At 46.2% G+C, this 19,136-nt stretch overlaps 1 protein-coding gene across 1 annotated transcript; it reads right to left on the bottom strand.

Annotated features, from left to right (window-relative positions):
- Positions 1–4,343: 4,343 nt before the first annotated feature.
- Positions 4,344–18,916, bottom strand: Muc13 (mucin 13, cell surface associated). Its single transcript, XM_090330713.1, has 11 exons — positions 18,832–18,916; positions 17,946–18,065; positions 16,413–16,519; positions 15,172–15,227; positions 12,951–13,105; positions 10,136–10,252; positions 9,353–9,470; positions 8,770–8,807; positions 6,956–7,040; positions 5,919–6,120; positions 4,344–5,497 (listed from the first exon to the last, which is right to left on the bottom strand). Exons 1-10 carry the CDS (start codon positions 18,833–18,835, stop codon positions 5,919–5,921), a joined length of 1,002 nt encoding a protein of 333 aa, XP_090186839.1. The 5' UTR covers positions 18,836–18,916; the 3' UTR covers positions 4,344–5,497.
- Between the last annotated feature and the right edge of the window lie 220 nt (positions 18,917–19,136).

The following is a 19,136-nucleotide window of genomic DNA, read 5'->3' as shown; positions in this document are numbered from 1 at the left end:
GTACCGAGGCTCTTAGTTCAAGCCCTAGGACTGGTACCTGGCACCTCACACCCCACCCCACCCCACCCTACCCTGGGGGGAAAAAAAGTGTCCCACAGTTTTCTACAAGCCATAGGAGACAGCGCCACCTGGTGATCACTGAATTTGCCCAGCTACAAAAAAGGAAAGGATGCTAATGGAGGGATCGGAGGATGAGGGTGTTAAAACTGCCTCCAAGATTTACAGTCTCAGGTGGCTTTGGTGTTGACACACCCGGATAATTAATCAGTTTCTCTTTGGGGGAGCTTGGAATCCACTAGGGCTCTCCCCAGCCCTTTCTCAATTCTGGGGCTTGAACTCAGAGCCTGAGCTTTTGTGCTCAAGGCTAGCACTCCCCAACTTGAGCCACAGCTCCATTTCTGGCTTTTCTTGCGGTGAAGACTCTTATCTGCCTTCAAAACTCCATCCTCAGATCTCAGCCTCCTGAGTAGCTAGGATTAGAGGTGTGACTCACCAGTGCTTCTCATCCATAACAGATTTGACTTCTAGATTCTCAAGGGAAGCATAGAAACTGGTGTGAGCTTGGTCTTGGCTGTGAGGGGCCAAGCCCCTGGTCTAACGCAGTGGTTTTACACCAGGCATGGTGGCACATACCTGCAATCCCAGCTGTCAAGAGGCTGAATCAGAAATTGTGAACTCAAGATTGGCCAGAAATACACAGCCAGACAGTATGTCAATAAAACAAAACAAGAACAAATCACTGGACGCTAATGGCTCACCCGAATAATACTAGCCTCAGGAGGCAGAGATCTGAGGATTGAGATTTAAAGCAAGCCTGTACAGGAAGGTCTGTGAGATTCTTATTTCCCATTAACCCCCCGTCAAAAAAAGCCATATGTGTAGTTGTGACTCAAGTGGTAGAGTGCCAACAATGAGTAAAAAAAGCTAAGGGACAGTATCCAGGCCTGGAACGCGTAAGTACTGGGAGGAAGGAGAAATCACCTTTATTTGGGTGGGCTTTGTAGCTCAATGGTAGTTCCAGCAGAATGATCTGGGCCTGCCCTCTCTCAATCCTGCCTTAGGGGTGTGCCAGAAGGATGTCTCCCCCAAGATCAGAGAGGCCCCTAAATGCTACTCCAGTCCCAACGTCAAGAACAGGGCTTGGTTGCGGTTGCATGGACACACAATATGCTACATGTATAAAGAAGACAATCTGGAGATAAAACCATCGCCACAGTCAGGATCGTGTCCACAGTGCTCAGGCCTGAGCTGGAGGAGTCTAGTCTTCTACTCTGGTATCCTGGTTTCTTTTTGTGAGCACGGTGGCACTCAGGAGCCTGGGCTCTTTCCCTTAGCTTCCTCCCTCAGGACTAGTGCTCTAGCACTTGAGCCACAGCCCCATTCCTGGACTTTTGCTGGTTAATTGGACATAAGAGACTTATGAACTTTTCTGTCGTGACTGGCTTTGAACCTTGCTCCTCAGATCTCAGCATCCTGAGTAACTACGATTACAGGCATGCATGCCTGGCTTATATGTTCATTCTACTGCAGACATGGTGTTGGCAAGAAGGGAGCAGAGTCACCAGTACACAACCTCTTTCCTGGACATTCCCAGGCCCAGCTGGGGACATGAGAGAAGGGGAGGATGGGAAAAGCTGGCAGAGGAGAACATGGCTTTGCTGGTTAATCAGGTGGAGGTATTTATTAGATGCCGTGGCCTAAATGTTTGGTTCTCCACCCAAATTACCAAAACAAATAGCAGAAATAAATCAACTTAAGAGGAAAACTTTATTCTCACTCACAATTTCAGAAGTTTCAGTCCATGAGAATGTGGCTCTTCTGTGCTTGACCTATGGAGTAAATCATGGGAGCATCTTATGGCAGCCAGGAAGCAAAGAACAGAGGAGGGCTAGGATCCTAATATCCCTTCCAAGAGCCCACCCCCAGTGACCTCACTTCCTTCTGCCAGGCCCCACCTCCTGAAGATTCAAGTACCTCCCTACAACTGTCCCTAGCTGGCAATCAAACCTTTAACAAACATGTGAGACCACAAGATCCAAATTATAGCTCCTCGATTTATGTGTTAAAGATGAAGGTCCTAGAAAATGGGGCTTGTCTGCCACTGCCACTGTCAGTTGTGGTGGTACACACCTATCATCCCAGTATTTGGAAGCAGAAACAGGAAGATTACCAGTTCAAGGCCCACCTGTGGCTACATAGTGAGTTCAGGCCCAACCTGGGCTCTATACTGAAACTCTGTCCCCCAACCCAAAAAAGAGGGAGGACCTTTGGGAGGTGATTAGGTCATAAGGATGGAGCCCTTATGAATGAGATTAGCGCCCACATAGAAGAGGCCCAGAGAGACCCTTTCCCTACCTGTGAGATCACGAAAGTCATGTAGTGGGGAAATAGGCCTCCAGCAAACACCAAATCTTTCAGCACCAAATCTTCCGATCTTCACAGCTGAGAAATTGTTTTTTGTTGTTTTTTACAAGCTCCTCAGTCAACAGCCATCCAAACAGGCTGAGACATTAGACATTTGAAGGGAAGGGGCATTCGGATGGAAGGACATCATATGTTGAAGGTAGAGATGTGTCGGGGGAACAGCAGGTGTGGGGTGTGTGTGTGTGTGTGTGTCCAGAAGAGACAGGCCACTGGAGTCCAGCCAATAGTATGAGCTCTAGTCTCTCCAGGCTCCTGCAAGGGAATGTCAGGAATCTGATCTGCTTCTTAGAAAGTTCACTCTGCCTATCCTACAAAATTGCCAAACAATGTTAGAAAACCTTTGCAAAAGCAAAGGGGGAGATGCGAAGGATGAATATAAGAACCTAAACAACTGTGAACACAGAAGGCATTCTCACCAATATTTTATACATACAGGTTTGGAACATTATTCTTATTCAAAGGAGAGCAATGAATGCCTCTGAAGAGTAATGGTTCAGGAAGCCCAGGGTTTGTGTAGTTCAGGGTCTTTGAGAAGCGACAGGCAAGCTGTGGGTCAGAGGGACAGCAGGGGGCGCTTGTTAGAAAACGGCTTCACAGCCTACTGCTAGGCCCAAATCCTAACCCACCTCCAAATAGGAAGGAGATAGTCTGTGACGGCAAGTTGCACAGGTTGGCCGGTTTAGTTATGTCTGTGACCAAGGGTGTAGCTCAGTGGTAGAGCACTTCTCCAGCCTAGGCAATTGTCCTGGCTTTAATGCCAGCATCGCCTCCCCCCCCCCCCACAAATCCATTATAAAGTTACTTCTGCATTAACAACTTCAGCTCCTAAAAGTGTGTTTTATTCCACTTTTGTTTTATTCCATTTGCCTTTGAGAACACAAGAGTAAACACATGCAGTATCAGTGAGGATGCTTTCAGCAACAAACAACAGGCAGATACTCAAACCGGCCTGACGGCAAAAGAGATTCAGAGGCATCTGGTACAGTTCAATCAAGATGAAGCTCCATCTCTCTGTGGTTCTTCTGGTTCTGCCCTTTCCTTTCTCTCTCTTTCTCTCTTTCTCTCTTTTTCTCTCTCTCTTTCTCTCTCTCTCTTTCTTTCTTTCTTTCTTTCTTTCTTTCTTTCTTTCTTTCTTTCTTTCTTTCTTTCTTTCTTTCTTCTTTCTCTCTTTCTTTTTCTTTCTGCCAGTCCTGGAGCTTGAACTCAGGGCCTGAGCACTGCCCTTGGGCTTTCTCAAGACTAGACCTCTACCACTTAAGCCATATGGAGCCTTAACCACGATGAAGCCATTTTGAACTCAGGCTCCATTTTACAGGAGGGCCTGTTACCAAAGATACAGACTAAAGTTCCTGGAACTTTAGTGTCTCAATTATGTTTTCCCCCAAACCGCCTCAGCAACAGCCAGTCACCAGGTGCCTTGACAAGCCCCAGAGCTCCAGATGTTGCCCAAAGATGGCATTGTTAACATTCTTTACAATAAGATTGTGATAAGACTAGCTTGCAAAACATTAGCCAATTATGTAGTGACTTAGCTGGAAATCCCCTAGACCTAATTCTGTAACCTAGATAACTGGAAGGTTGGGGCTCTCGATTCTGAGCCTCTGTGTCGGTGATGAGCCGTTGTATCCTCATCTCCAGGAACTCGTGCCTAAGTCAACCACTTTGTGGAAACAATGGACAGGAATCCACTGATTAGCTTGAGCCCACCAGGGGCCGCCTGGGAGTAGGCTCAGCCTACTTAGCCTGCTTAGGCTGCTTGGTCATAGAGCGGGAGTGGGCTGTATCTACAACATATTACAGTATTATCCTGGTGTTTCCCCTAATGAGGACAGTCCATTCAGTCATTCCAGTGCGGCACGCCTCATTTGCTATTTAAAATGAAACTGACGGTGTATTACCAACGCCCTCAACAAAGGACAACCCCTATCAAAGACTTTTATTGCATTTTCTTCCACAATTGACAATCACGAACAAATAACAATAGCAGATAAAAATACCTTACAAGAGGACCAAATATCAGATATAAATATAGGATACTATTAACAACAACAAAAACAACTTGCTGGATGTGGTTGCCCCATTAGTGTGTAGATGTGCTTGTGTGTGTTGGTGGTTATAGCTAGCCTGTGTCACCAGAGCAGAATGGGGCCTGGGTGAAGCATGGATGGAATTTGTGTCACGAGGCTGGGTATCTGGACTTGTGGACACAGCTCTGACCCTGAGCCACACAAAGGCTGTGATGTCAGGGGGGTTCATACTGATTGCTGATAGCTTCTGGCCCTTACCTAGTTCCCAGGCTCTGTGTCTGTGCAGAACAGCACTCAGGTGGGCCCATCTGCTCCCAGGAGAGTCTCTAGCCTGGTACCTTACTCACTTTCCCACCACAGCAATCCCTGCTGGCCCAGATCAGGCTCTTCTCTCTCTGCCTCTCAGGCCCACTAGGATTTCACAAACTCCATGTCATACTCCTGGAGAATATTTCTAGTCTGAACCTTCTCATTAACATCCAAAAGTTCTTACAGTCTCAGTAAATCCTCTTGAAAAGGTTGAAGACTTCTTTCCCATTCTTGAGGTGAAACCCTATCACAAACTCCTGGCGATTCATGGATGGCTAAATCCTTGAAAGGATTGGACCCTAAGAAATGTCATGCCTTCATTCCCCCCCTGCAGGGCTGGTGTGCCAGGCTCCCAGAAGGATCGGGCCACGCATCCATCTCTGTAGTTGTGCCTCTATAGAGCAGCCATCTGCTAGGCTTGAGGAATGCTGCGACTGTCCTCCACACTGGAAATGATTGTGTTGCCATCAGGAAAAGAAGAAAACCCAGCCACCGTCTTAGTACTGGGGACAGATTGGAGAAAATCAATTATCTTACAAGTGCTGATAGCACATATGCACATTTAATTTCATAGGCACTTTAACAAGCTGTGCTTCTCGTCAGCATTTAGAGGGATCAATGGGTGCTGACCAAGGGAAATACCAGAGGCCAGGGCTTCATGCTGATCACTGTCCTGTATCTCAAAATCATGGTGGAGATGGCTGGGGAGATGGAGGCATCCACATTTTTTCCCCATTCTAGACAGAGAGATTAACAGAGATAGGTCTCAGAAAAATCACTCCCAACAGGCACACATGAGATAATTTAGATCTGTGAGTTCTCAACATTATTTTTGTCTTCTTCAGCGTTCTCCCTATTCTTCCTTAGGGACGGTTTTTTGTTGTTTGGTTTTGAGTTTTTTGTTCATTTGTTTTATACTTTTTTGCATTTTCATTTGAGTACTGAGTGTGAGGCCTGAGTTCCCATTCTAGTACCAACAAAAAAAACTTTGGGCTAGTGATGGATGGATGTAGACAAACATCGTGTGTGTGTGCGCGCGCGTGTGTGTATGTATGTGCGCGCGTGTGTGCACATGTGTGCGTGTGTGTGTGCGTGTGTGTGTGTGTGCCATTTCTGTCCTAAGCACTTCACTTCGCAAAGCCAAACAGAGGGGCTCACTTAGTAGTCGGGGCGCGGGATTTTCCTCTGGCTGATGTAGGGGTTCTGTGAGGGGCCGTCTCTGGTGGCCGAGGTTCTGACTTTGGGGAATATGTTCCCTTCTGCCCCCGCGTTGCTGAAGCCAGTGTGCTGCAGACGCAGGCTCTGAAAGTCGTTGTTGACCAAGTGCTGTTCTTCTACTTTTTTGTGTTTGTTCTTTGATCTGAAAGCAATTAGGACAAGAATTAGGATGTGACATTGGCAGAAGGCTCCTTGACATAAATGCTATTTTTCAAAACAAACAGTTCCTCTCTTTTGTGTGTGTACATGTTGGGGGGGAGGGGTACCAGTACTGAGGCTTGAACTCAGGCAGCCTGGGTAATGTCCCTCACGTTGTTTTTGTTTTTGTTTTGTTTGTTTTTCCTCAAGGCTAACACCCTACTACTTGAGCCATACCTCCACTTCCAGCTTTTGGGTGGTTAATTAGAGAATAAGAGCCTCACACACGTTCTAGCCACAAACTTCAGACCTCAGCCATCTGAGTAGCTAGGATTGCAGGTGAGAGCCACTGGCACCACCTTTACAGTGATTATTAGATTCTGTTCTACTTCCAGGATCACATATACTTAGACATTCAGAGGAAAATGAAGGTATGACAAAGAGACGAGTCAGGGTAGTAGAGATCTTCTCCCGCAAGTCCCCTCCCTTGTCCACAGGAGAAAACCAGTTAGTGTCTAAGCCGGGAGTGGTGGCTCACACTTGTAATCCTAGCTACTCAGGAGGCAGAGATCTGAGGATCGAGATTCAAAGCCAGCCCCGGCACTAAAGACCCTGGGACTCTTATCTCCAATTAATCACTAGAAAATGGGAAGTGGTGCTGTGGCTCTAGGGGTAGGGTGGTAGCCTTGAACTGAAGATCCCAGGGACAATGCCGGGCCCAGAGTTCAAGCCCCATGACCCACAAAAAGAAAGAAAAAAGAAATAAATAAATAAAGAGGGGGGGGGAGAGAAAGCAAGCAAGCATTGTGTGCTACGGGGGTGGCACCCCGTCCTCTTACCTTGCTGAGACGATGAGGGCAATCACCAAGGAGAGGATGAGGAAGCCAGCAATGGTGCCCACGATGGTGAGGATCAGCTGAAATTCTGAAAGGAGACGAACGGATTAGACTCCCTCCAGCCGACCTCCACCTGTCCACCACACAGGTCCGTGGACTCCCGGCCACTCCACGGGTGACTCTGCTCACGCTGTGCTCTTTGATCCCGCAGGGCCGGGCTGGGTAGGTGCTCATCAGCTGTGGCAGCCCAGTCACCGACCCTGGGCTTCGTGGGAGCTGGGACTACATCTGAGCCCCACTCTCCCCTTGTTATCTCCCTGCCTTACCTGTGCTCCACGCCTCGCCTATCCACAAGCACAGGGATAAGACTGGAGCTGAGGTTGTGGCAGCCTCGGAGGGGAAGGAGCCTGGAGGTCCCTTACACCCACTCTGCTCCTGCACCTTGACTGGTGGCCATGAGCTCATCTGCGAGTGTACACGCTCATCTGCGAGTGTACACGCTCATCTGCGAGTGTACGCGCTCATCTGTGAGTGAACACGCTCATCTGCGAGTGTACATGCTCATCTGTGAGTGAACACACTCATCTGTGAGTGAACACGCTCATCTGCGAGTGTACACGCTCATCTGTGAGTGTACATGCTCATCTGTGAGTGTACACGCTCACAGGTTCCAAAAGCTCGCATGAAAAAGCAGCGAAAGGGCGCATTCCTAGTGTTACACAGATTACATACTGAAATGAATGTCAGTCAAACCAAGCCAACCAATGCACTTTTAAAAACATACAATGAAGCCCTCTGCTCACACCCTACTCCTCTCTCTCTGCCACATCTCTGCCACAAAAGCCCCTCCTGCATCCCGGGCTCACGGGATCACTCCTGGTGAAGTCTCAAAGGAGATGAAAGGCCACAGGTTCCAAGTCTATCATTTTATTCATGTGGAAACTGAGAGCCCAAAGGAGATGTAAGGAAGGAATGACGTCACCTATCTGCCCTAGCAACCAAGCCCTCCAACCTGATGCCAGCACCATCCGTGCTGCTACAAAGCTGGTGGCCACGGGTCCCGAACTTCAGACCACTGAGCTCTGTTGAATGCACTGTCTAAATCACAAAGCAGTTTAAAGTTTGCATTGTCCCAGACTGGCTGAGAGATGGCTATAGGATGAAGCAATTGAATTTGCGAGACTACATCTAAACCAGTAAATAATGAAGGCAAGAAGATTTTGGAACTAATATCTGCTTTCCTGTCCTGCTCTCCCACAACAACCATTTTTTGAATACATGGATCTTTTGTCCTCTCTAGTAGCAGAGCATCCATATTTTAACGGATGTAGGCTATTGTAATCATGATTTAGGATGTTCTTCTCTGGATTGAAATGGGCCCCGAGGCTCGAGGCCACCCTGAGCATGAGTTCTGTGATTTCCAATGCAGAGCTAGCACCCAGAACCTAAGGAGAGTGTAAAATGCCAGGCCCAGAAGACAAGTTACAGACAAATTTTTCTGATGAAGGAAACCAGACCAACCCAGATATTAACTGGGGTCCATGTTCCATTCTCCAGATGTTTAGCAACTTATTTTATTTTGTGTAAGTCCTGGGACTTGAACTCAGGGCCTGTGTGCTGTCCCTGAGCCTTTTTGCTTAGGGCCACAGCTCTACCTCCAACTTTTTTGGTGATTAATTGGAGATATGAGGTGTGTGGATTTTTCTGCCTGAGCTAGTATCAAACCCTGATCCTCAGATCTCAGCCTGCTGAGTAGCTGGGGTTGCAGGCCTGAGCCACCAGGGCCTTATTCATAATAGCACAGCATCTGTACTCACGGTCTTCACAGTTATTGCCACTGTACCCAAATGGACACCTGCAAGAGAGCAAAGAATGAGAAAATACATGAAAGACTGTGCTGCACTCTCCTTCCCACTTTCTCCTTTTCTACTCCTTTTCTTTTATCCTCCCCAGCTCCTTCTCTCTCTTGCTTTCCTTATGCTCCATTTTTTTTTTCTAAGAAAACACCTTCTAGCCAGTCCTAGGAGGTCTTTTGCTCCTCCAGGATGACTCAGCCACCCAGGTGACAAAGATCCCAGGAGGCATCAAGACCCTCTCGAGGGTGATGGTCCTGCCACTTGTTCTTCCCATCTGCACCACATAGCATCCGAATGGAGCTTCCATTTCCTCCGCTGAAATTGCACAGCTAATCCGTTTCCCACAATGTGTGATTGCTTGCTTCCCTCATGTAGTTCCTGAACATAGAGAATGCTCAGAAACCACTGGGGAAGAAGAGGAAGGCACTCTCCCCACCTGCCGTCTCTGCCAGCTCACAGCTTCCTGGCTCTACCCTGTGAGTTGCTTGTAAGTTGCAGCCCAGCTCCAGCTATAGTAAGATAAAAACAGGGTGATTTCTCTTACTCTTCGCACTTCCCATCGGTGTTTTTGTAGCCTGGCAGACATACACACTGGAGGGTCCCACTGCCATCGCTTACACATTGCCGTTTGTCCTTAGCATCGCATGAGGCACAATTTAGACCTAGAGCTTCAAGGCAGAATGATTTCTGAGGAACTTTCAAAAACAATCTGTGTGTGTGTGTGTGTGTGTGTGTGTGTGTGTGTGTGTGTGTGTGTGTGTGTGTGTGTGTGTGCTGGTACTAGACCTTGAACTGAGTACTGGGGACTATCCTTTAGCTTTTTCTGCTCAATCTGTTTAACCCCAAAGTGCAGAGTGCAGGGTTTTTCCACATTGCTTTTTTCTTTTTTTTTTTTTTTTTTGCCAGTCGTGGGCTTGAGCTCAGGGCCTGAGCACTGTCCTTGGACTTTCTCAAGGCTAGAACTCTACCACTTGAGCCTCAGCACCACTTCCGGCTTTTTTCTAGTATGTGGTACCGAGGAATTGAACCCGGGTCTTCATGCATGCTAGGCAAGCACTTTAACCACTAGGCCAAACTCCCGGCCCCTCCACATTGCTTTTTTCTAAGTATCATTAGATGTCCATTACCTCCACACAAGACATACTCCCTACAAAGATGCACATAAGTCATCTCCTAGCCCAGATCCCGCCCTGGTACGGGCATCTAAAGCCAAAGTTCATACCACTCAGTCTTGGAAATGTACCCCAAGTACAAGCAGTAAGGTCTATATTTTGCAAATGCAAAAAAGTTGAGGGAATGAGTTGCAAAGAACATTTAAAACACTTACCAGAACAAGGATACTGTGGGCTAGGTCTTTGCAGCCCAGATTTGCATTTACAGTTTAAAAAATCATTGCAGCCATTACTATCACTTTCACAACCATAATATCCACATCGGTCCTGGCCTGTGAGAGGCACAAATAAGTAAAAAATACATTCAGCAAGACAATAGACTAGCCGCTCAAGTGCTGGTGGTTCAGGCTCGTCATTCTAGCTTCACAGGAGGCTGAGCTCTCAGGACTGAGATTCAAAGCCAGCTTGGGCAGAACATTCAGAGGGACTATTAACATCAATTAATTAGTAAATAACCAGAAGTAGAGGAGTGGCTCAAGTGGTAGGGTGCTAGTCTTAAGTGAAAAATCTAAGTCAGAGCTTAGGGTTCTGAGCTGAAGTCTAGTATTGGCACAAGAAAAAAAAGGAAGGAAAGAAAGAAAGAAGGATGAGAGGAAAGAAGGAAAGGAGGCAGGGAAGAAGGGAGAGAGAGAAAGAATAAGAGAGAAAGAGAAAGGAGAGAAAGAAAATAAGAAAGGAAGGAAGGAAAAATATATTTTGCCACTGAGGCTGGACAGCAGGAAAGGTGCTATCCTCCGAGCTTTGAGTCTGTGATCTCCATATCAGGGTGGTTTGTGTGGTTTTGTTTGTTGGTTGTGAGCTTTGAACTCTGGGCCTGGGCATTGTCCCTAAGCTCTTCAGCTCAAGGCCACCACCTTACCCCTTGAGCCACAGCACCACTTCTGGTTTTCTGGTGGTTAAGTGGAGATGAGAGTCTCACAGACTTTAGTGCCTGGCTGGCTTTGAACCCTGATCCTCTAGCCTCCTGTGTAGTAGGATTACAGGTGTGAGCCACCGCGCTTGGCTGGTTTGTGTTTTTGTGGCACATGCTGAGTCTCAGATCAGAAGGAGATGTTGAGAGGCATTGACCAAAAAGTAATATTCAGAGCATGCATCAAATGGTTTCCAGCAGCCATAGCAATTACTCACAGGAGCAACACCGAGCATTCATGGAGGGACTATCAATATTGTCCATTTTGAGGGGAGGGGACTACTGAGACTTCAACTCAGGGGCCCGGGTGGGTCTCTTAGGTTTTTCACTTAAGACTGGTACTCTACCACTCAAGTCAGCTTCACTCCAAGCTTTTTGTTGGCTAACTGGAAATAAAAATTCTCATGAAATTTCCTGCCCAGACTGGCTTTGAACCATGATCTTCAGATCTCAGTCTCCTGAGTAGTTAGGATTACGGTTATGAACCACCAGTGTCCAGTTTTCTTGTTAATATCTCGAGGAATGTACAAGTTGTTCTTGGCTGGCAACTACCTGACTAGCCAGCTGATGAAGACTCTGCTTCCTCACATGTGCTCAAAGTCTGAGCTAATCAAAAGCAGAGTGTATGATAAGAGGGGGGTGGGAGAGATGGTGGAAGGAGGGGGGTGCCAGGAGTTCTGTCTGCTCCTTTAGAAGTGACAGGCCCTTAGCAGGCAAGGACAAAAGGACATCCTGAGAGGGCACAGAGAGAGCAAATACTGAACCTGTCAGGAATGAATAGGTGTTAATTCCACTGTGAAACTCTGGAGGATGAAAATAGTTCAAGAAGGTGAGAAGCTCTAACTTCAAGAATGCAAACCTGAGTTGTAAGAAATCTCGGGGGAGGGCCAGGGAATTGAAAACCTGAGAGAGGAGGAACTCTTAGAGGAGAAACCAAAGTGTAGAAAGAGGACTCCATTTTCAAAGATGGACTCTTTAAAATATAGCAGAGAAGGTCAAGCCCCAGTGAGCCTTAGTGTGCCACAAACAAAACTCTAAATAACACCATCAAAAAGCTCCAGGAAAGAAGAAAAAAGGGCTCAAATGAAAAGTGAGAAAAATGTGGATGTGTGTGCTTGTGTGTGCATACACATGTGTATGTGTATACATGTATGTGTGCATGTATGCATCTCCAGTGCCTTTTGCTGGAAAATTATACTAAGGTGAAAAGCTTCTGATGATGTCTGGGGAAATAACATCATCTCATTCATACATTTCTGGGCCGATGCCCTTTGGCAGGGCCCGTGGTGCAGGACTTCCTCACACCAACTAGGCTGGCTGCTTAGGAGAGTAATGCAAGTGATAGAACAGGCTGGAGGAGCCCTGCACATTCAAGTCTATCTTTTTGCTGCTCTTGAAAGTCTTTAGCCTGCTGGAGGAGGAGACACTGTGTAGAGCCCAGATCGAGCCATCTGGCTAAGCCATCTGAGAGAGGCCAGACCCCAACTATGTGCGTGTGTGTGTACATGTATGTATGTGTATGTACGTGTACATGTATGTGTGTGTGTGTTTAACCACATACTGTGGAGATCAGTCAAGCCTGGCCTTTTCCAACTTGAGCCATGTCAAAATCTGACCCACTGAAATCACAATAAGGAAATATTGATGTTAGGCTGCTAAGTTTTGGTATGGTCCCTAATACAGTATAAATGTGAGTGGTTGCAGCTACACTGTGGCTGGAGTGTCAGCCTGAGGAGGGTGAGATTTTCTACAACTGTCTGGAAAGCTGTAGGTTGGTGTGAGCCCTCTGATTTCTCATCTCCTCCTATTTCCTTGCCCAGAGGTGATGTGTCTGGTTTGTACTTTCCAGGAACATGCTAAATGCTTCAATATGTTGACATGGGACATGGCTAGAATGGAACAGAAGGCAAGTGAGAGAGGAAAGGAAGGAAGAGATTGGACATCCAAAGACAGCCATCAGTTCTGATAATGTAGTCCTGTTCCTTCTGACCTATAATGTAAAGGCTTACAAAGAGTCAGGTAGACCGTTGGATCAAGTTATTTACCCAAATTATACTTACCACTATAGTCTTTAAATCTTGCATCATTTTCTACTGCCGCTTTAATTAAGTTGGACACATCAGTCTCAGTTTGCTTTGTATTATATGAAAGAATGTTGACTACAGAAACGTGCACGGGGTCAGCAGCACGCACTAGGGATCTTGCTGACGGAGTGCTTGTGCTGGAAAGGAGAAGAACCTGTCACTTGATGAGCTGAACAGGACTTCAGATCTCTCAGCCCTCGTCCTGACACACAAGTCCTGACCTGTAACAGGGGTCCAGATATGGAGGCCGAGAGCTGAAAGATATTCATCTTTCAGTATGTGTTTTTCACTTTCATGTGTACTGAGAGGACGTCTGTGGGGAGGGGGGGCGGGGGCGGGAATCAACAATGCCCTGTTGAGTTTTGGCCTTAGCAAAATTGTGGGTACTCATTTTGGGGGAAGTTGAGGATAATCTTTGTTAGATATAGGAGCTTAGAATTAACCAGAAGCACGTGAAGGAATATCTGACGTAACAGCTGCCACTTTCAGCAGGACAATTAGGATATTAGTTTTTCTTTCTTTCTCTTTTTTTTTTTTTTTTTTTTTTTTTTTTGCCAGTCCTGGGCTTGAGCTCAGGGCCTGAGCACTGTCCTTGGACTTTCTCAAGGCTAGAGCTCTACCACTTGAGCCTCAGCACCACTTCCGGCTTTTTTCTATGTATGTGGTACCGAGGAATCGAACCTGGGTCTTCGTGCATGCTAGGCAAACACTCTACCATTAAGCCAATCTCCAGGCCCCTCTCTCTCATTTCTTGAGATACAACCTCAGCCTTTTTTTTTTTTTCCTTTTAGATAGGATCTCATATTCTGACCTGTGGTTAGCCTTGAACCAGGGTCCTCCTCTCTACAGTCTTCCATATAGCTGAGGTTGCAGGAGCATACCACCACAACCAGCTTGATTGAGATGGGGAGGGGTTCTCACTAAATTTTGGCTTGGGCCATTAAAGAACCATGATTCTCCCAGTCTTTGTTTCCTGAGTAGCTTGTATTACAGGTGTGAGTCATCACACCTGTAAGAATAGGTCTTAGCTGTGAAGTATTTTCTCTGAGCAGTTGAATTATCTGATGTGAAACCCATCGATACAGAAGGCCAATTGTATATTCTTATGCCTTATCCTGACCCACAAAGGATTTGACACAACCTTTAGGAATAAATACAACAATAGACCTGAAAATGTACACATTCCACGTGCTGCTTTTCTGTCCAGCTCTATTCATCTTTTTTTTGTTTGTTTTTGCCAGTCCTGGGCTTGAGCTCAGGGCCTGAGCACTGTCCTTGGACTTTCTCAAGGCTAGAGCTCTACCACTTGAGCCTCAGCACCACTTCCGGCTTTTTTCTATGTATGTGGCACCGGGGAATCGAACCCAGGTCTTCATGCATGCTAGGCAAGCACTTTAACCCCTAGGCCAAACTCCCGGTCCCCCAGCTCTATTCATCTTTGTACATTTTGGGCCTGAAAGTTGTGTATTAATCTGCTTCACAAAAGGCTGAGATGGAATTGCTAACTTCAAAATAATTCACTTATTTTTTTTTTTTGATAGGTCATGGGGCTTGAATTGGCCTGGGCACTGTCCCTGAGCTCTTCAGCTTAAGGCTACTGCCCTACCCCTGGGCCTGGGTGTTGTCCCTAAGCTCTTCAGCTCAAGGCTACCATCCTACCCTTGAGCCAAGCCCCACTTCTCAGGTCCTTTTATGCCCCAGCTGGCTTTGAGCCTTGATCCTCAGATCTCAGTCTTCTGAGTAGCTAGAATTACAGGCATGAGCTACCACGCCTGGCTCTGTTTTTGTTTTTGTTTGTTTTTTTAACTGGGGTTACATTCATGAGGCAGTGAGTAGTTACTTCTTGAACATTGTTATTTCTTTCCATGATTTTCTCCCACTTTCCCTCTCCCTGAGAATTCACTTGTTCTTACTCGCTGAATACTCTGATGCTCTGGACCATAATGCACAAGTTGCTTTGCAACCATTAGCCTCTTGTCTTCTCCAGGCCACACCCCACCCATCCTGGCCACACAGTGACACCTTAGTGGGGCTGGCATACACAGTCCCCTCTGCAATGCCCACTCTAACCACCTGTTTTTGACATGAGCCTTGTCACGAGAGAGCCTCCTTGTCACATGGGGCAACTCAAAGGAAGACTGGAAGAGAAGCAAACACCCTGATTTCCAAAGCACCCAGCAGTCCCGACCAGACTTACCTTACTTTATTGATTACAGTCTGTTTGTAATCAGCATCACGCAGTACACCTTTAAACTGTGGAAAAGAGTAGATATAATAAAAATGTGGAAAAAACATGATTATCTTCTAGATTTTGAACATAAATTTCTAAGTTTGTTTATATAAATATATCTGGTTCATGGCAACAAATTATTTTTTAGTACTATTCTGCTGGTACTGAAATATGAACTCAGGGCCTGAGCACTGTCCCTGAGCTTTTTTATTCAAGGCTAGTGTTTTACTACTTGAGCCATAGCTCCAATTCTGGCTTTTTGGTGGTTAATTGGAGATGAAGGCTCCCAGACTTTCTTGCTTGGGCTGGCTTCGAATTGTAGTCCTTAGATCTCAGTCTCCTGCATGGCTAAGTCTACGGACATGAGCCACCTGAGTCATCAGCACTCTTCCATGTTGGAGAAATATTTTACTTATTTAAGTAGTTAATTATAAGCATGAGCCTCCAGGGCCCAGCTATTTTATTTATTTATTTGCTTATTTATTTACTTATTGCAGTGCTTGAGATTCATCTCAAAGCTTGTGCGTGCTAAGCAGGCACTCTAACATCGAGCTCCACCCTTATGGGAGAAGTTGAACCCAGGGCCCTGTGAACCCTAAGCCAGGGCTCTACATCCCCACTGAGCTGCATCCCCTGAAATAATTTAGTTTACAATAGTGTTTCCTTCCTTCCTTCCTTCCTTCCTTCCTTCCTTCCTTCCTTCCTTTCTCCCTCCCTCCCTCCCTCCCCCCTCTCTTCTTTCTGCAGTCCTATTGCTTGAACTCAGAACCCGAGCACTTTCCTTGAGCTATCTCAAGGCTAGAGCTCTACCACTTGACCCACAGCACCACTTCTGACTTTTTCTAATGTATATGGTTCTGAGGAATGGAACCTGGGTCTTTGTGCATACTAGGCAAGGACACTACCACTGGGGCCAAACTCCTAGTGTTGTGTTTCTTATTCATTTAAAACTATGCTAATGGTTTATACAACAGTAGGTGTGGGATGGTTGAAGTAAGAATCCTAGGGCCTCTGCTATGCCAAGAGCTCTGCTCTAGATAGAAACATGGGGAAGCCCTGTGCATGGGCAAAGTGGAGGGAGGGGAGCCTTTTACTTCATGAGCCACTGATACAACTGAGTTGGTGTGCCCACCCTAAGACCCCACACTCTCCAGCTCCAGAGGAAAACCAACACACGCCTAGAGAAAGCAAGATGGGGCTATACTTACAAATTCCAGTACAGTAGCATGTAACTGTTGATAATCCGGAGAATTTTCATCATTCAAGTTAGATGTTTTATCTATTTGTACTGTAATGTCTCCAGGAAACGTCTTTCCTGAAAGTCAAGCAGAACATTTCTGTACTAGCTCATGGAAATCATTTTCATTTAAAACATAGACTGTTTCCCAGTATTAGGCAGGTGCTAGCGGCTCAGCCTGTCATCTTACCTCAGGAGGCTGATATCTGAGGATCACAATTGGAAGCCAGTTCAGGCAGAAAAGTCTGTAAGACTCTTTTCTCCAATTAACCACCAAAAATTTAGAAGCAGAAATGCTGTAGCACAAGTGGTAGAATGCCAGCCATGAATAAAAAAGCCAAGCTATGTCCGGGAATTTGGCCTAGTGGTAGAGTGCTTGCCTAGCATGCATGAAGACCTGGGTTCGATTCCTAGGTACCATATACATAGAAAAAAGCCAGAAATGATGCTGAGGCTCAAGTGGTAGAGCTCTAGGCTTGAGAAAGTCCAAGAACAGTGCTGAGGCCCTGAGCTCAAGCCCAGGACTGGCAAAAAAAAAAAAAAAAGCCAAGCTAATAGCCAGGCACCAGAGGCCCATGCTTGTAATTCTAGCTACTCAAGAGGGTGAGATCTGAGGATCATGGTTCAATGCCAGTTCATGATTATCTCCAATTAACTACTCAAAAGCCAGAAGTGGTGCTGTGGCTCAAAGTGGTAGCATGCTAGCCTTCAGTGAAAAAACTCAAGGATAGTGCCCAGGGCCTGAGTTCAAGTCCCAAGACTGAAAAAAAAGTTAAGCAAGAACACAAGCCCCTGAGCTCAAGTCTCAGAAAAAAATTTAAAAAGAAAGAATAGCCAAACTCTCAGGCAGGCACAGTGGCTCACACATGTAATCCTAGCTACTCATGAGGCTGAGATCTGAAGATCAAGATTCAAAACCAGCCTGGGCACAAAAGGACCTGAGACTTTTATCTCCATTTTACCTCTAGAAAATGAGAAATGTGGCTTGGCTCAAGGGTAGGGCGGGTAGCCATGAGCTGAAGAGCTCAGGGACAGCACCCAGGCCCAGGGGTAGAGCAGTAGCTTGAGCTGAAGAGCTCGGGGACAGTGCCTAGGCTTAGTCCAAGCCCTATGACCCACAAAAAAGAAAGAAAAGAAAGAAAGGAAAGCCAAGCTCCCAGTCCACACATGTTCCATGAGTCAGTAGTACAGTACAGACAGCTTTTATGGCCACGTGGTCTTTGACAGTTTCTGTCACCCCTCCCCTGAAGCCTGGGAGGAAAGGACCTCATCTACCCCCAGACTTTCAGCCCAGTCTGCAGTTCTGCCTTTGTCCACCTCCTTTCCCACTGGGTTTGTCCTGGGCAAGGGTAATAGCAGCCTTTGCCTCATATGGCTGGCCTGTGGCTACATTTTCTTCTGCTTCTCACATTCCAGAGTCTCTTCACCATCCTCTCAAGTTTTCTCTAAAGGCCACTTTAGGTATGAGCTGTGGGGCTCTGCTACGTCAGCCCTTGTAACTCACCTCTTGTGCAACTGCCACTGTCATAATAATATCCCTCTATACATAGGCAGAAATGCGTGGTATTCAGACTAATGCAGGAAGCATCCCCACAGGTGCCATCTTTGCAAGGGTCGCTGGCACCTTGGATAGAGAAAGAAAAGTTTAGAAATCTTTGATAACAAAGAACAGTAAAAACATATTTTTTTCCAACCTCCCTGCCTCTCTCCTGAGCCCTCCCCATTCCCGAGCCATGTGCTTCTACAACATACCTTAGCTGACCTAGAAACAAGCCCAGGCTTTCTTAAGTCTCCAGAAAGCCTACTGTTGAAACGCTGAAGCCAAATCCTCATTGACAATGAAGGCTAGAGATAAATGGATAAAGGCCTGCTGAGAAAGAGGTTTAAAACACACACACACACACACACACACACACACACACACACACACACACACACACACCCCAGCTAGGCAGGCACTGGTGGCTCACCCCGAAATCTGTTATTTAGAAAGCTGAGATCTGAGAATCACAGTTCAAAGCAAATCTGAGCAGAAAAGTCTGTGATACTCTTATCTCCAACTACCAACCAAAATTTCCAGAAGTGGAGCTATGGTTCAAGTGGTAGAGCACCAGCGTGAGTGAAAAAGTGAAGAGATAGTGCCCAGGCTCTGAGTTCATGCTCCAGAACTAGCACACATATAGAATTTTTTTTTTCTAACTCCAAGGAATCAAAATTCTTCAGATTTTCTGGGTGTTCCAGAAGTTCAATGTCTGGAGCCCCTAAAAGCTTTTAGAAGAAAAGGCTATTTTTTAGGATGTCTGAGCAATCATCTTAAGAGAAAGGATAGCCAAGAAGTTCCTAAAAGAAGCTATGCATCATTTTCTGACGAACAAATCTGGTTTACATACCCATAGGAAGAAAAGGAAGAGAGAGAGATGTGGATCAACACAGTGACTGTTCTAAGGGAAGCCTGAGGAATATTCCAGCCTCTGGTTCTCATTGGACAGACTGAATAAATGGTGGGAATAGCATTACAATGGTTTCCACGGCACTGGCCTAGATTCCTGGGCCAGACAAGGGGTAAAATCTTTTCTCTGTCCTAGAACCTGAGGACAGAAGTGTAGCAATTGGCCAAATGGTTATCTTTGTTGTAATTGTCATCACATCTGTCAGACAAAATGATTTTAGGCTTTGTGTTTATATTAGCTTAAAT

Source organism: Megascapheus bottae, chromosome 1 (genome assembly GCF_031878675.1).
Source record: "Megascapheus bottae isolate mThoBot1 chromosome 1, mThoBot2.hap1, whole genome shotgun sequence".
Taxonomy (NCBI): Eukaryota; Metazoa; Chordata; class Mammalia; order Rodentia; family Geomyidae; genus Megascapheus; species Megascapheus bottae.
This window is presented reverse-complemented; position numbering and strand designations above follow the sequence as displayed.

Bases quoted from the DNA above. Each gene is read 5' to 3' on its own strand.
- Muc13 (XM_090330713.1), bottom strand. The intron at 8,808-9,352 runs GTAAGAGAAATC...GCTCTCTTGCAG, and splicing joins ACCGATGGGAAGTGCGAAGA to GTGTCCATTTGGGTACAGTG. The intron at 7,041-8,769 runs GTGAGTACAGAT...GTCTCCTTTCAG, and splicing joins TGGCAATAACTGTGAAGACC to AATTTCAGCTGATCCTCACC.